At 52.8% G+C, this 16,839-nt stretch overlaps 1 protein-coding gene across 1 annotated transcript; it reads left to right on the top strand.

The window, feature by feature from the left end:
• The first annotated feature begins 2,224 nt into the window (after positions 1–2,224).
• plk1 (polo-like kinase 1 (Drosophila)) lies at positions 2,225–13,387 on the top strand. Its single transcript, XM_029745706.1, has 10 exons — positions 2,225–2,985; positions 3,638–3,806; positions 3,979–4,123; positions 6,690–6,783; positions 7,484–7,706; positions 7,940–8,080; positions 8,835–8,912; positions 11,645–11,799; positions 12,294–12,476; positions 12,558–13,387. The coding sequence occupies exons 1-10, from the start codon at positions 2,623–2,625 to the stop codon at positions 12,747–12,749; spliced, it is 1,743 nt and encodes a 580-aa protein (XP_029601566.1). The 5' UTR covers positions 2,225–2,622; the 3' UTR covers positions 12,750–13,387.
• The last annotated feature ends 3,452 nt before the right edge of the window (positions 13,388–16,839 follow it).

Genomic DNA, 16,839 nt, shown 5'->3' with positions numbered 1-16,839 from the left:
GGTCTTCTGGCCGTTGGGGGTCGTTGGGGGTCTTCTGGCCATTGGGGGTCTTCTGGCCGTTGGGGGTCTTCTGGCCGTTGGGGGTCGTTGGGGGTCTTCTGGCCGTTGGGGGTCTTCTGGCTGTTGGGGGTCTTCTGGTCGTTGGGGGTCTTCTGGTCATTGGGGGTCTTCTGGTCGTTGGGGGTCTTCTGGCTGTTGGGGGTCTTCTGGTCGTTGGGGGTCTTCTGGTCGTTGGGGGTCTTCTGGCTGTTGGGGGTCTTCTGGCCGTTGGGGGTCTTCTGGTCGTTGGGTCTCTTCTGGCCGTTGGGGGTCTTCTGGCCGTTGGGGGTCCTCTGTCAGAAACAATGTCACTAGGGATGCCATTGAGCCGTAAAACATGGGATACCAGCAGGTTCGCCGTCTCCCGGGAGGAAGGAAGCTTGGAGAGGGGAAGGAAGTGAGCCGCTTCGGAGAAAAAAACAAATCGGTCAATAATAGCGAGAATGACTGAGTTACCGTTCAATGGGGGGGAGGTCAGTGACGAAGTCCAAAGCGATGTGAGACCAGGGGGCGATTGATTATGGGAAGAGGACGAAGCAGACCCGGATCCAGGTTTTGGTGGAGGTTTTGTTCCCGAGCGTCTTTCTCCACCTGAAAACTCGCTGACGCCTGGAAGGCGACAGTCCGGTTCATGCCAGGGTGACAGGGTGAGGTGAGTAGAACGTGCCCCATTGAAGAACATCAGAACTGAACTGAATCTGGCACAAACAGAACCTTACAAGGACCGTTTCCTGGATCAGACCTCGGTTCAGCTGAGCCTGACGAACAACGCGGGACTCAATCTCCATCTCTCGGGCCAGATCGTACGCGACACAGGGGTACCCAGGAACAGACTCAGATGAGGAAACAGGGATGAATTAAACCCAATTATTTATTGTAACACAGGGAGATATGGAGTGTTGGTCCAGGGAAGCTCGGATAAGTTGCAGAAAAACCAGATGTGGAGACTGAGGTTAGAGTTGGCTGAGTAGAACAGGGTAAACAGGATTCAGAGGGGAATCCAAGGTAGTGGTGGTGAGATGTGGAGACTATAGGTAGAAACTAGGGCCTGTAGGACCTGCCTTGTTGATAGTGTTGTTAAGAAGGTAGAAACTAGGGCCTGTAGGACCTGCCTTGTTGATAGTGTTGTTGAGAAGGTAGAAACTAGGGCCTGTAGGACCTGCCTTGTTGATAGTGTTGTTAAGAAGGTAGAAACTAGGGCCTGTAGGACCTGCCTTGTTGATAGTGTTGTTAAGAAGGTAGAAACTAGGGCCTGTAGGACCTGCCTTGTTGATAGTGTTGTTAAGAAGGTAGAGCAGGGCTTTATTATGGACAGACTTCTCCCCATCTTAGCTACTGTTGTATCAAATATATTTTGACCAGGACAGTTTTACAATCCAGGGTTAATCCAAGCAGTTTAATTATTTATTTATTACAATATTTAGTTGAGGTTTAGGGTTTAGTGAATAATTTTGGCCCAAATCTAATGATTTTAGTTTTTGAAATATTTACGACTAACTTATTCCTTGCAGTGCGTTTGCCAATCGGTTGTGCAGCGGAGACTTATTTGCATGAATTTGTCCGGAACTGTTTTTGTTGGGAAGCATGAGGCTGCCTTTACGCTAACCTAAAACCAGTGGTGTGAACTACTTAAGTAAAAATACTTTAAAGTACTACTTTTTTTTCTTTTTTTTACTTTACTTTACTATTTATATTATTGACAATTTTTACTTTCACTTCACTACATTCCTAAAGGAAATGTCGTGAATTGGGTGAGAGAAGTCAGACTCATCCTTGTCAGACGGAGTTTACATTTTTGGCAACAGTTCTATTGTTTATAGTTTACCTAAAACACATATAAGTATTGTTTTTGTTTTATCGGCGATGGGTTGTAATAATAACGTTTTTTGTTTTGTTTTTCCTTCTTGATAAGGTGTGGATTTTCAATTCACACGACAATACAAGCTACTACATTTCCCACAATTCATTTGGTTATCGTCTTGGGGTTTTTGTTTGGTCGGTGATTGGTCCGTGTCTAAGGAAGATAAGGGGCGTTATCTACAGGTGTTTTAACTAATCGGTGCTACGCATATGAATTTTCCGCTCGGTAATTGGCCCATTTTTTCTTGTTTCCCGTGATGCTTTGCTTCCGTCCGAATTCAAACTGGTCAGGACCAATCACAGGCGGCCGTAACGACCAGAGCAGCATTTAAACTAACAGCTTCAGTCGACGCTGTTGTTCATAAAGTAAACGACGAGCAAAGTAGTAACAACGGTGAGGTGTTGTTTATATTATAATTCAATTATATTAAAGTTACAAAAATCGATTTGATTCTTGGGTAATCGTACGTTAAAAAATTGTTTTTAAGCGAACAGTTTGGTAAAAAATGTAGGTTTAGTTTTGATTTGAATTCAGTGGTTTACTCGGAAGGCTAGCTAGCTAGCTAGCCTTGGCTAAAGGTTAGCATAACTTTTTCTTTTTTCTCTTTTTGTTTTTGTATTGGATTTTTATTTCTTTTTAGATTTTGTCAACTTATATCTTTTATTTTTTTGCTTTCGAAGAGCACTTTATTTTTTTATTAATTATTATTATTATTATTAAAAATGAGTGCTCCTGTAACCAAGGCGACGAACCCGTCGACAACCGTCGACCCCAAATCGGCTCCTCTGAAAGAAATCCCGGATATTCTTATAGATCCTCGGACGTTCAAGAAATACACCCGGGGAAGATTTCTCGGTAAAGGTGGTTTCGCTAAATGTTACGAAATCACAGATATGGAAACGAAAGAAGTTTTCGCCGGTAAAGTCGTCCCTAAATCTATGATTCTCAAGCCACATCAGAGGGAGAAAATGAGCTCTGAAATCGCCATTCACAAGAGTCTCGATAATCCTCACATTGTTGGATTTCACGGATTTTTCGAGGATGATGATTTTGTTTTTGTCGTTTTGGAAATTTGCAGACGAAGGGTGAGTTGGATTTATGATTTTTATATTTTTTTTAACTTGGGTTTAAGTTGTCTTTTGATGATGATAATAATGTATTTTTAGGAGCTACTGTATCTAGTTTTGGACTCTTCCTAGTCTAGGAAGGAAATGTAAAATGTAAATGAAACTTAACGCTCAACATGACTAGCTACTTGAATTAACAAGACTTGTTGTTTAAAACACAACTTGTCCCCCTCCTTTTCAAGGTGACTAACTAGGATTGCATAAGTACTGTGTGTGTGTGTGTGTGTGTGTGTGTTTTTTTGTGCTTTTGAATTGAAAAGTTTTTTACAACTCATGAACTTTCTAAATAAACGTAAACTGCCCTTTTTTGATTTATGATTTTGTACAAACTACTAAAAAACTTTATTTTTTCTTGGCATGACAACTTGGACTAAGTACATTGTCCCGTCCCCCTCTTTCCAATCAGACATTCAGAAGTTAAACCCTTAAAAAAATCCAAGTTACCCCCAGTGATATAATAGTTACTAAACCCCTCCATTTCTCTCCCCCCTCCATTCCCTCCGTCCCCCCCCCCATTCCCCCCCTCCATTTCTCCCGTCCCTCCATTTCTCCCCCCCTCCGTCCCCCCCCCCCCAATTCCCCCCCTCCATTTCTCTGTCCCCCCCTCCAGTCTCTGTTGGAGCTGCATAAGCGTCGTAAGGCCATAACGGAGCCTGAGGCCCGGTATTATATGATGCAGCTGGTAAAAGGCTGTCAGTATCTCCACAACAACAGAGTGATACACAGAGACCTGAAACTGGGGAACATCTTCCTCAGCGACGACATGGACGTCAAGATTGGTACGCAGCGCATACACACACACACTATACACACACACACACACACATTAATACACACACACACACACACACACACACTTGGTGGGCCGGTCCAGAATGTACACACACACACACACCTCTACACACACCTCTGTACAGCACCTTGTCTAAACGCCTGTCTCCCTCCTCCAAGGTGACTTTGGCCTCGCCACCAAGATAGAATTCGAAGGGGAACGTAAGAAGACTCTGTGCGGCACGCCGAACTACATCGCCCCGGAGGTCCTCTGTAAGAAAGGACACAGTTTCGAGGTCGACGTCTGGTCTCTGGGCTGCATCCTGTAAGTGGGGAAACGCAGACGAGCTTAGCTACTGGGCTAATAAATACATTTATATTTGACCAGGTCGTCCCCCCCCAGTAGTGGTCTGTATCTGGGGGGTCCCCCCCCCCCCCGGTAGTGGTCTGTATCTGGGGGGTCCCCCCCCCCCCCGGTAGTGGTCTGTATCTGGGGGGTCGTCCCCCCCCCCCCCGGTAGTGGTCTGTATCTGGGGGATCGTCCCCCCCCCGGTAGTGGTCTGTATCTGGGGGGTCGTCCCCCCCCCCCGGTAGTGGTCTGTATCTGGGGGATCGTCCCCCCCCGGTAGTGGTCTGTATCTGGGGGATCGTCCCCCCCCCGGTAGTGGTCTGTATCTGGGGGGGTCGTCCCCCCCCCCCGGTAGTGGTCTGTATCTGGGGGATCGTCCCCCCCCGGTAGTGGTCTGTATCTGGGGGATCGTCCCCCCCCCCCGGTAGTGGTCTGTATCTGGGGGATCGTCCCCCCCCGGTAGTGGTCTGTATCTGGGGGATCGTCCCCCCCGGTAGTGGTCTGTATCTGGGGGATCGTCCCCCCCCCGGTAGTGGTCTGTATCTGGGGGATCGTCCCCCCCCGGTAGTGGTCTGTATCTGGGGGGTCGTCGTCCCCCCCGGTAGTGGTCTGTATCTGGGGGATCGTCCCCCCCGGTAGTGGTCTGTATCTGGGGGATCGTCCCCCCCCGGTAGTGGTCTGTATCTGGGGGATCGTCCCCCCCCGGTAGTGGTCTGTATCTGGGGGATCGTCCCCCCCCGGTAGTGGTCTGTATCTGGGGGATCGTCCCCCCCCGGTAGTGGTCTGTATCTGGGGGATCGTCCCCCCCCGGTAGTGGTCTGTATCTGGGGGATCGTCCCCCCCCGGTAGTGGTCTGTATCTGGGGGATCGTCCCCCCCCGGTAGTGGTCTGTATCTGGGGGATCGTCCCCCCCCGGTAGTGGTCTGTATCTGGGGGATCGTCCCCCCCCGGTAGTGGTCTGTATCTGGGGGATCGTCCCCCCCGGTAGTGGTCTGTATCTGGGGGGGTCGTCCCCCCCCCCCGGTAGTGGTCTGTATCTGGGGGGGGTCGTCCCCCCCCGGTAGTGGTCTGTATCTGGGGGGGTCGTCCCCCCCCGGTAGTGGTCTGTATCTGGGGGATCGTCCCCCCCCGGTAGTGGTCTGTATCTGGGGGGTCGTCCCCCCCCCCCGGTAGTGGTCTGTATCTGGGGGGTCGTCCCCCCCCCCCGGTAGTGGTCTGTATCTGGGGGGGTCGTCCCCCCCCCCCGGTAGTGGTCTGTATCTGGGGGGTCGTCCCCCCCCCCCCCGGTAGTGGTCTGTATCTGGGGGATCGTCCCCCCCAGTAGTGGTCTGTATCTGGGGGGGGTCGTCGTCCCCCCCGGTAGTGGTCTGTATCTGGGGGGTCGTCGTCCCCCCCGGTAGTGGTCTGTATCTGGGGGGTCGTCGTCCCCCCCGGTAGTGGTCTGTATCTGGGGGATCGTCCCCCCCGGTAGTGGTCTGTATCTGGGGGATCGTCCCCCCCAGTAGTGGTCTGTATCTGGGGGGGTCGTCGTCCCCCCCGGTAGTGGTCTGTATCTGGGGGGTCGTCGTCCCCCCCCCCGGTAGTGGTCTGTATCTGGGGGGTCGTCCCCCCCGGTAGTGGTCTGTATCTGGGGGGTCGTCCCCCCCGGTAGTGGTCTGTATCTGGGGGGTCGTCCCCCCCCCCGGTAGTGGTCTGTATCTGGGGGGCCGTCCCCCCCCCCGGTAGTGGTCTGTATCTGGGGGGCCGTCGTCCCCCCCGGTAGTGGTCTGTATCTAGTGGGGGTCGTCCCCCCCGGTAGTGGTCTGTATCTGGGGGGGGTCGTCCCCCCCGGTAGTGGTCTGTATCTGGGGGGGGTCGTCTCCCCCGGTAGTGGTCTGTATCTGGGGGGGGTCGTCGTCCCCGGCAGTGGTCTGTATCTGGGGGGGGGTCGTCCCCCCCGGCAGTGGTCTGTATCTGGGGGGGGGTCGTCCCCCCCGGCAGTGGTCTGTATCTGGGGGATCGTCCCCCCCCGGTAGTGGTCTGTATCTGGGGGATCGTCCCCCCCCCGGTAGTGGTCTGTATCTGGGGGGGGTCGTCCCCCCCGGTAGTGGTCTGTATCTGGGGGGGGTCGTCCCCCCCGGTAGTGGTCTGTATCTGGGGGGGGTCATCCCCCCCCCGGTAGTGGTCTGTATCTGGGGGGTCGTCCCCCCCCGGTAGTGGTCTGTATCTGGGGGGGGTCGTCCCCCCCGGTAGTGGTCTGTATCTGGGGGGGGGTCGTCCCCTCGGTAGTGGTCTGTATCTGGGGGGGGTCGTCCCCCCCCGGTAGTGGTCGTCCCCCCCCGGTAGTGGTCTGTATCTGGGGGGGGTCGGGTCCCACCGGTAGTGGTCTGTATCTGGGGGGGGTCGGGTCCCCCCGGTAGTGGTCTGTATCTGGGGGATCGTCCCCCCCCGGTAGTGGTCTGTATCTGGGGGATCGTCCCCCCCCGGTAGTGGTCTGTATCTGGGGGATCGTCCCCCCCAGTAGTGGCCAGTATATTTGACCAGGTATTCTCGTCTCTCTCAGGTTCACGCTGCTGGTCGGTAAACCTCCGTTTGAGACGACGTGTCTGAAGGAAACCTACAACCGAATCAAAAAAAACAATTACACTATTCCCTGGGTGAGTTACTACATTATCCCCCTGGGTGAGTTACTACCGTATTATACCACTACATTATCCCCCCTTGGTGAGTTACTACCGTATTATGCCACTACATTATCTCCCTGGGTGAGTTACTACCGTATTATACCACTACATTATCCCCCTGGGTGAGTTACTACCGTATTATACCGCTACATTAACCCCCGTGGGTGAGTTACTACATTATCCCCCTGGGTGAGTTACTACATTATTATACCACTACATTATCCCCCTGGGTGAGTTACTACCGTATTATATCACTACATTATCCCCCTGGGTGAGTTACTACGGTATTATATTACTACATTATCCCCCCTGGGTGAGTTACTACATTATCCCCCTGGGTGAGTAACTACCGTATTATATCACAACATTATCCCCTGGGTGAGTTACTACCGTATTATACCACTACATTATCCCCCTGGGTGAGTTACTACCGTATTATACCACTACATTATCCCCCTGGGTGAGTTACTACCGTATTATACCACTACATTATCCCCCTGGGTGAGTTACTACCGTATTATACCACTACATTATCCCCCTGGGTGAGTTAACACATTGAAGGTGTCAATTACCTTAATAGTTCAAAGGTCATTCGTGCTGATTTCCAGTTTTCGTCACAAAAACTTCTCTCCGTTTCTCCTGTTTTTTTGTTGTTTAAATTCTGTTTCTGTAGCAAATCAACCCGGTGGCGGCGTCTCTGATCAAGCGAATGCTCCACGCCGACCCGTCTCAGCGCCCCACCGTCTCCCAGCTGCAGACGGACGAGTTCTTCACCGAGGGTTACATCCCCTTACGTCTCCCCACCACCTGCCTGACCGTACCGCCGCGCTTCTCCATCGCTCCGTCGTCTCTGGAGCCCGGCCAGAGGCGCCCGCTCACCGCCCTCAACAACAAAGGTTAGGATTCGCACCACGTAGGACGCTGTGGTCTGGTGTCTCTCTCTCCCTTTCCTCCCTTCCTTTCCTCCCTTCCTTCCTTTCCTCCCTTCCTTCCTTTCCTCCCTTCCTTCCTTTCCTCCCTCTTCAGCGGAGGGTCTAGTGTCGGGGTCTCTCTCCTTTCCTCCCTTCCTTCCTTTCCTCCCTTCCTTTCCTTCGGCGAGGGTCTAGCGTCGTCCTCTTGTCCTCATCAGGGACGGAGAAGGTGGAGCAGAAAGACGAGCCGCTGCTCAGAGAGATTCCTGCGGCGACAGACTGTCACCTGAACGAACTGCTGCAGCAACTGGACGCCTGCAACGCTGCCAAGCCGTCGGAGAGAGGACTCGTACGCATGGGTACGACACACACACACACACTGTCGAGGACTCGTACGCATGGGTACGACACACACACACACACACACTGCCGAGTCCTCGGAGGACTCGTTCCCATGGGTACGACACACACACACACACACTGTCGAGGACTCGTTCCCACGGGTTACGAGAGACTGTCGAGGCCTCGGAGGACTCGTTCCCATGGGTACGAGAGACTGTCGAGTCCTCGGAGGACTCGTTCCCATGGGTACGAGAGACTGTCGAGTCCTCGGAGGACTCGTTCCCATGGGTACGAGAGACTGTCGAGTCCTCGGAGGGCTCGTTCCCATGGGTACGAGAGACTGTCGAGTCCTCGGAGGACTCGTTCCCATGGGTACGAGAGACTGTCGAGTCCTCGGAGGACTCGTTCCCATGGGTACGAGAGACTGTCGAGTCCTCGGAGGACTCGTTCCCATGGGTACGAGAGACTGTCGAGTCCTCGGAGGACTCGTTCCCATGGGTACGAGAGACTGTCGAGTCCTCGGAGGACTCGTTCCCATGGGTACGAGAGACTGTCGAGTCCTCGGAGGACTCGTTCCCATGGGTACGAGAGACTGTCGAGTCCTCGGAGGACTCGTACGCATGGGTACGACACACACACTGTCGAGTCCTCGGAGGACTCGTTCCCATGGGTACGACACACACACTGTCGAGTCCTCGGAGGACTCGTTCCCATGGGTACGAGACACAGCCCAACATATTGACCTTTAACCCCTGACCCCTGTGTTTCCAGAGGAGGCCGAGGACCCAGCCTGTGTCCCCATCTTCTGGATCAGCAAGTGGGTCGACTACAGCGACAAATACGGACTGGGTAACAACTGTCGCCATGTCAACCCTCTCTCTGTCGCCATGTCAACCCTCTCTCTCTCTCTCTCTCTCGCCATGTCAACCCTGTCTCTCGCTCTCTGTCGCCATGTCAACCCTGTCTCTCTCTCTCTCGCTCTCTGTCGCCATGTCAACCCTGTCTCTCTCTCTCGCTCTCTGTCGCCATGTCAACCCTGTCTCTCTCTCTCGCTCTCTGTCGCCATGTCAACCCTCTCTCTCTCTCTCTCTCTCTCTCTCTCTCTCTGTCGCCATGTCAACCCTGTCTCTCTCTCTCTCTCTCTGTCGCCATGTCAACCCTGTCTCTCTCTCTCTGTCGCCATGTCAACCCTGTCTCTCTCTCTCTCTCTCTGTCGCCATGTCAACCCTGTCTCTCTCTCTCTCTGTCGCCATGTCAACCCTGTCTCTCTCTCTCTCTCTGTTGCCATGTCAACCCTGTCTCTCTCTCTCTCTCTGTCGCCATGTCAACCCTGTCTCTCTCTCTCTCTGTCGCCATGTCAACCCTGTCTCTCTCTCTCTCTGTCGCCATGTCAACCCTGTCTCTCTCTCTCTCTCTGTCGCCATGTCAACCCTGTCTCTCTCTCTCTCTCTCTCTCTCTGTCGCCATGTCAACCCTGTCTCTCTCTCTCTCTCTCTCTCTCTGTCGCCATGTCAACCCTGTCTCTCTCTCTCTCTCTGTCGCCATGTCAACCCTGTCTCTCTCTCTCTCTCTGTCGCCATGTCAACCCTGTCTCTCTCTCTCTCTGTCGCCATGTCAACCCTGTCTCTCTCTCTCTCTGTCGCCATGTCAACCCTGTCTCTCTCTCTCTCTGTCGCCATGTCAACCCTGTCTCTCTCTCTCTCTCTGTCGCCATGTCAACCCTGTCTCTCGCTCTCTGTCGCCATGTCAACCCTGTCTCTCTCTCTCTCTCTGTCGCCATGTCAACCCCTGTCTCTCTCTCTCTCTCTCTCTCTGTCGCCATGTCAACCCTGTCTCTCTCGCTCTCTGTCGCCATGTCAACCCTGTCTCTCTCGCTCTCTGTCGCCATGTCAACCCTGTCTCTCTCTCTCTGTCGCCATGTCAACCCTGTCTCTCTCTCTCTCTCGTCGCCATGTCAACCCTGTCTCTCTCTCTCTCTCTCTCTCTCTGTCGCCATGTCAACCCTGTCTCTCTCTCTCTCTCTCTCTGTCGCCATGTCAACCCTGTCTCTCTCTCTCTCTGTCGCCATGTCAACCCTGTCTCTCTCTCTCTCTGTCGCCATGTCAACCCTGTCTCTCTCTCTCTGTCGCCATGTCAACCCTGTCTCTCTCTCTCTCTCTCTCTCTCTCTGTCGCCATGTCAACCCTGTCTCTCTCTCTCTCTCTGTCGCCATGTCAACCCTGTCTCTCTCTCTCTCTCTGTCGCCATGTCAACCCTGTCTCTCTCTCTCTCTCTGTCGCCATGTCAACCCTGTCTCTCTCTCTCTCTGTCGCCATGTCAACCCTGTCTCTCTCTCTCTCTCTCTCGCCATGTCAACCCTGTCTCTCTCTCTCTCTCTGTCGCCATGCCAACCCTGTCTCTCTCTCTCTGTCGCCATGCCAACCCTGTCTCTCTCTCTCTGTCGCCATGCCAACCCTGTCTCTCTCTCTGTCGCCATGTCAACCCTGTCTCTCTCTCTCTCTCTGTCGCCATGTCAACCCTGTCTCTCTCTCTCTCTCTGTCGCCATGTCAACCCTGTCTCTCTCTCTGTCGCCATGTCAACCCTGTCTCTCTCTCTCTCTCTCTGTCGCCATGTCAACCCTGTCTCTCTCTCTCTCTCTGTCGCCATGTCAACCCTGTCTCTCTCTCTCTCTCTGTCGCCATGTCAACCCTGTCTCTCTCTCTCTCTCTCTGTCGCCATGTCAACCCTGTCTCTCTCTCTCTCTCTCTGTCGCCATGCCAACCCTGTCTCTCTCTCTCTCTCTGTCGCCATGCCAACCCTGTCTCTCTCTCTCTCTGTCGCCATGCCAACCCTGTCTCTCTCTCTCTCTGTCGCCATGCCAACCCTGTCTCTCTCTCTCTCTGTCGCCATGCCAACCCTGTCTCTCTCTCTCTGTCGCCATGTCAACCCTGTCTCTCTCTCTCTCTGTCGCCATGCCAACCCTGTCTCTCTCTCTCTCTCTCGCCATGCCAACCCTGTCTCTCTCTCTCTCTGTCGCCATGCCAACCCTGTCTCTCTCTCTCTCTCTCTGTCGCCATGTCAACCCTGTCTCTCTCTCTCTCTCTGTCGCCATGTCAACCCTGTCTCTCTCTCTGTCGCCATGCCAACCCTGTCTCTCTCTCTCTGTCGCCATGTCAACCCTGTCTCTCTCTCTCTCTCTGTCGCCATGCCAACCGTCTCTCTCTCTCTCTCTGTCGCCATGCCAACCCTGTCTCTCTCTCTCTCTCTCTGTCGCCATGCCAACCCTGTCTCTCTCTCTCTCTCTGTCGCCATGTCAACCCTGTCTCTCTCTCTCTCTCTGTCGCCATGTCAACCCTGTCTCTCTCTCTCTCTCTGTCGCCATGTCAACCCTGTCTCTCTCTCTCTCTCTCTGTCGCCATGTCAACCCTGTCACTCTCTCTCTCTCTCTCTCTCTCTCTGTCGCCATGTCAACCCTGTCGCCATGTCAACCCTGTCTCTCTCTCTCTCTCTCTCTCTCTCTCTCTGTCGCCATGTCAACCCTGTCTCTCTCTGTCGCCATGTCAACCCTGTCTCTGTTACCATGTCGACCCGTCTCCTCCAGGTTACCAGCTGTGTGATAACAGTGTGGGCGTGCTGTTTAACGACTGTACCAGGATGATCATGTACGCGGACGGAGACAGTCTTCAGTACATCGACAAGATGGCCGCCGAGAGCTACCTCAGCGTCCGCTCCTACCCAGCGACGCTCTCCAAGAAGGTTAGCGTCTCGCCGCTAGTGCTTCTCTATGGCTGTGGCTAGCATCGAGCTAACTGTCGGGTTAAAAGGCCTTAAGCTCCTCCTACCCAGCTACGCTATCCAAGAAGGTTAGCGTCTCGCTGCTAGTGCTTCTCTATGGCTGTGGCTAGCATCAGGCTAACTGTCGGATAGCGTCGGGTTAAAAGGCCTTTAACTCCTTCAAGAAGGTTAGCGTCTCGCCGCTAGTGCTTCTCTATGGCTGTGGCTAGCATCAGGCTAACTGTCGGGTTAAAAGGCCTTTAGCTCCTCCAAGAAGGTTAGCGTCTCGACGCTAGTGCTTCTCTATGGCTGTGGCTAGCATCAGGCTAACTGTCGGATAGCGTCGGGTTAAAAGGCCTTTAGCTCCTCCAAGAAGGTTAGCGTCTCGCCGCTAGCGTCGGTCTAAAAGGCCTTTAGCGTTCTTGTTAAAGGGTTAGAGCCTAGCTGACCTGTGACCTTTGACCCCCTGTCCCTAGATCACGTTGTTGAAGTATTTCCGTAACTACATGTCGGAGCACCTTCTGAAGGCGGGCGCCAACATCTCTCCGCGGGACGGGGACGAGCTGGCCCGCCTGCCGTTCCTCGGACACTGGTTCAGAACCAAGTCGGCCATCGTCCTGCACCTCACCAACGGCACCGTGCAGATCAACTTCTTCCAGGTACCTTCCTATCTCTATATCTCTCTCTCTCTGTCTCTCTGTCTCTGTCTCTCTCTCTCTGATTATCTCTCTGTCCTGCAGGACCACACCAAGCTGATCCTGTGTCCCCTGATGGGGGCCGTTTCCTTCATCGACGAGAAGCGAGACTTCAGGACGTACAAGACGTCTCTGATCCAGGAGTTTGGCTGCTGCAAAGAGCTGGGCAGCAGGATGAGATACGCCAGACTGATGGTGGCCAAGCTACTGTCCTGCAAGTCCTCCGCTCCTCGCTGACCAATCACCTCCTCTCTCTGAACCCCGCAGCCAATCACAGCCCAGGTGGAGGTCCTCCGCTCCTCGCTGACCAATCACCACCTCTCTCTGAACTCCGCAGCCAATCACAGCCCAGGTGGAGGTCCCCCCCCAATCCCGAACTATAATCCACTTCCTGTTGTCTGCTGGCCAATCAGAGTGTGTTACAATAAGCCAGTCGGACTGCTGGATCTCCCCAACGGTCTCTCAATGTTGAAACAACTTATTTTTATATTATAGTCGCACAAGATCGGTCTCCCCCCCACCTGTCTGTCTCTCTGGTCTGTCTGGTTACCAGTCTCTCTCTCTCTCTCTCCCCCCCCTACCTGTCTGTCTCTCTCTCCCCCCCTACCTGTCTGTCTCTCTGGTCTCCAGTCTCTCTCTCCCCCCTACCTGTCTGTCTGTAATCCACTTCTCTGTCTGGTCTGTAGTTCGCTAGGTGTTGTGGGAATCGAACCGTGTTGACAGACCGTATCATGTACATGCTTCTCTGTTTTTACCTGTAGTTCGTCTTGTACAAATCTTTTCTCTCCAGGTTTAATTAAAATGTTTGTTTTGTTTTTTTAAAAGTTGAATTTTCTTCCACGTTAATAAAGTCTTGAAAGAGGTTGTGTTTTTTTTAACTTGTTGTCGTGTTCATGTGAAGCAGATTAAACTCAAAGCATTATGGGTAGGAAGTTACTGTAAACCTAGAATGGAATCTAACTGAACAGGGTGTTACTGTAAACCTAGAATCCAACAGAACAAGGTGTTACTGTAAACCTAGAATCCAACTGAACAGGGTGTTACTGTAAACCTAGAATCCAACAGCACAGGGTGTTACTGTAAACCTAGAATCCAACAGCACAGGGTGTTACTGTAAACCTAGAATCCAACAGCACAGGGTGTTACTGTAAACCTAGAATCCAACAGCACAGGGTGTTACTGTAAACCTAGAATCCAACAGAACAAGGTGTTACTGTAAACCTAGAATCCAACTGAACAGGGTGTTACTGTAAACCTAGAATCCAACAGAAGGTGTTACTGTAAACCTAGAATCCAACTGAACTTAGCATGTCCGTTACTGTAAACCTAGTGTTTGCGGTAGGGTTGGTCTGTAATGTAACCGTTAGAGACCTACGTAATGTTAACTTGGTCGAATGTTTAAATTTCACAACCAGCAGAGAATGAGGCATCGTGGGATACGTTCAGTTTACGTCGTTGCGGAACCATTTGAACGACACGGTTCCCCCCCTAAACGTTCTCGAACATTATTATGGTATGTCAGCGGGATGTGGCTGGAAGCAATGAGTGATGTGTTTAAAAGGCGGTACTGAATCCGTTATCCGACCCACAGCTGGTACTGACTGGGTTATCGACCCACAGCTGGTACCGACTGGGTTATCCGACCCACAGCTGGTACCCACTGGGTTATCCGACCCACAGCTGGTACCGACTGGGTTATCCGACCCACAGCTGGTACCCACTGGGTTATCCGACCCACAGCTGGTACCGACTGGGTTATCCGACCCACAGCTGGTACCGACTGGGTTATCCGACCCACAACCCTTCTCTCGTTGATTTCTGACGTTGCGGTAGAAGCTGGTGGAAGGGTGTTTACACATATATCCCTGGATGATCTGGGGGCTTCGATTCTCCTTTCAATAAATCCCTGGATGATCCGGAAACGTCTAGGAGCAACAATGGCTCAGCAGCAAAGTGGTAGGCCACACAAGCTCACAGAACGGGACCGCCGTGCGCTGAAGAGCATAACACGTAAAAAAATCGTCTGTCCTCGGTTACAACACTACCGAGTTTCCTAACTGCCTCTTGAAGCAACGTCAACACAAGAACTGTTCATCGGAAGCTTCGTGAAATGAGTTTCCACGGCCGAGCAGCCGCACACAAGCCTAAGATCACCATGCGCAATGCCAAGCGTTGGCTGGAGTGAGTGCCTGAATACAGAGTGCCAACTGTAAAGTTTGGTGGAGGAGGAATAATCTTGACAGAGTTAGAATATTATTTTTTTTAAGAATAAATATTATACAATCAAGGGGTTAAAATGTTCTTAAGAGATTTACCCAGAAAGACTTGCAGCTGTAATCGCTGCCAAAGGTGATTCTAGGGAGAGAGAGAGAGGAGGAGGGAGAGAGGAGAGAGAGAGAGGAGGGAGAGAGAGGATTTACCCAGAAAGACTCACAGCTGTAATCGCTGCCAAAGGTGATTCTAGGGAGAGAGAGAGGGAAGGAGGGGAGAGAGAGAGAGAGAGAGAAGGGAGAGAGAGGAGGAGGGAGAGCGAGAAGGAGGGAGAGAGAGAAGGAGGGAGAGAGAGGAGGAGGGAGAGAGAGAGGAGGGAGAGAGAGAGAAGAAGGGAGAGAGAGGAGGAGGGAGAGAGAGAGGAGGAGGGAGAGAGAGGAGGGAGAGAGAGAGGAGGGAGAGAGAAGGAGGGAGAGAGAGAGGAGGGAGAGAGAGAGGAGGGAGAGAGAGAGGAGGAGGGAGAGAGAGAGGAGGGAGAGAGAGAGGAGGAGGGAGAGAGAGGAGGAGGGAGAGAGAGAGGAGGGAGAGAGAAGGAGGGAGAGAGAGGAGGAGGGAGAGAGAGGAGGAGAGAGAGAGGAGGGAGAGAGAAGGAGGGAGAGAGAGGAGGGAGAGAGAAGGAGGGAGAGAGAGGAAGTGATTCTAACATGTTATTGACTCAAGGCTGTGAATACTTATGTAAATTGGATAAATTCATTTCCAATAAATGTGCAAAAAATTATAAAAACAGTTTTTTTTCTCACTTTTGTCGTTATGGTCGTATCGTGTGGAGATCGGTACGATTTAAAAAATTTGTAATAATGTTTTTGATCCATTTTTTTGAATTCAGTATGTTTTGCAGTGAGAAGGTTCCGTTTTGCAGTGAGAAGGTTCCGTTTTGCAGTGTGGAGGTTCCGTTTCGCAGTGCGGAGGTTCTGTTTTGCAGTGTGGAGGTTCTGTTTCGCAGTGTGGAGGTTCTGTTTCGCAGTGCGGAGGTTCCGTTTCGCAGTGCGGAGGTTCCGTTTCGCAGTGCGAAGGTTCCGTTTTGCAGTGCGGAGGTTCCGTTTCGCAGTGCGGAGGTTCCGTTTCGCAGTGCGGAGGTTCCGTTTCGCAGTGCGGAGGAGGCAGGTAGCCTAGTGGTTAGAGTGTAGAGGCGGCAGGTAGCCTAGTGGTTAGAGTGTAGAGGCGGCAGGTAGCCTAGTGGTTAGAGTGTAGAGGCGGCAGGTAGTCTAGTGGTTAGAGTGTAGAGGCGGCAGGTAGCCTAGTGGTTAGAGTGTAGAGGCGGCAGGTAGCCTAGTGGTTAGAGTGTAGAGGCGGCAGGTAGCCTAGTGGTTAGAGTGTAGAGGCGGCAGGTAGCCTAGTGGTTAGAGTGTAGAGGCGGCAGGTAGCCTAGTGGTTAGAGTGTAGAGGCGGCAGGTAGCCTAGTGGTTAGAGTGGAGAGGCGGCAGGTAGCCTAGTGGTTAGAGTGGAGGGGCGGCAGGTAGCCTAGTGGTTAGAGTGTAGAGGCGGCAGGTAGCCTAGTGGTTAGAGTGGAGGGGCGGCAGGTAGCCTAGTGGTTAGAGTGTAGAGGCGGCAGGTAGCCTAGTGGTTAGAGTGTAGAGGCGGAAGGTAGCCTAGTGGTTAGAGCAGGTAGCCTAGTGGTTAGAGTGTAGAGGCGGCAGGTAGCCTAGTGGTTAGAGTGTAGAGGCGACAGGTAGCCTAGTGGTTAGAGTGTAGAGGCGGCAGCGTAGCCTAGTGGTTAGAGTGGAGGGGCGTCAGGTAGCCTAGTGGTTAGAGTGTAGAGGCGGCAGGTAGCCTAGTGGTTAGAGTGTAGAGGCGACAGGTAGCCTAGTGGTTAGAGTGTAGAGGCGGCAGGTAGCCTAGTGGTTAGAGTGTAGAGGCGACAGGTAGCCTAGTGGTTAGAGTGTAGAGGCGGCAGGTATCCTAGTGGTTAGAGTGGAGGGGCGGCAGGTAGCCTAGTGGTTAGAGTGGAGAGGCGGCAGGTAGCCTAGTGGTTAGAGTGGAGAGGCGGCAGGTAGCCTAGTGGTTAGAGTGTAGAGGCGGCAGGTAGCCTAGCGGTTAGAGTGTAGAGGCGGCAGGT

Source organism: Salmo trutta, unplaced genomic scaffold (assembly GCF_901001165.1).
Source record: "Salmo trutta unplaced genomic scaffold, fSalTru1.1, whole genome shotgun sequence".
Classification (NCBI taxonomy): domain Eukaryota; kingdom Metazoa; phylum Chordata; class Actinopteri; order Salmoniformes; family Salmonidae; genus Salmo; species Salmo trutta.
This window is presented reverse-complemented; position numbering and strand designations above follow the sequence as displayed.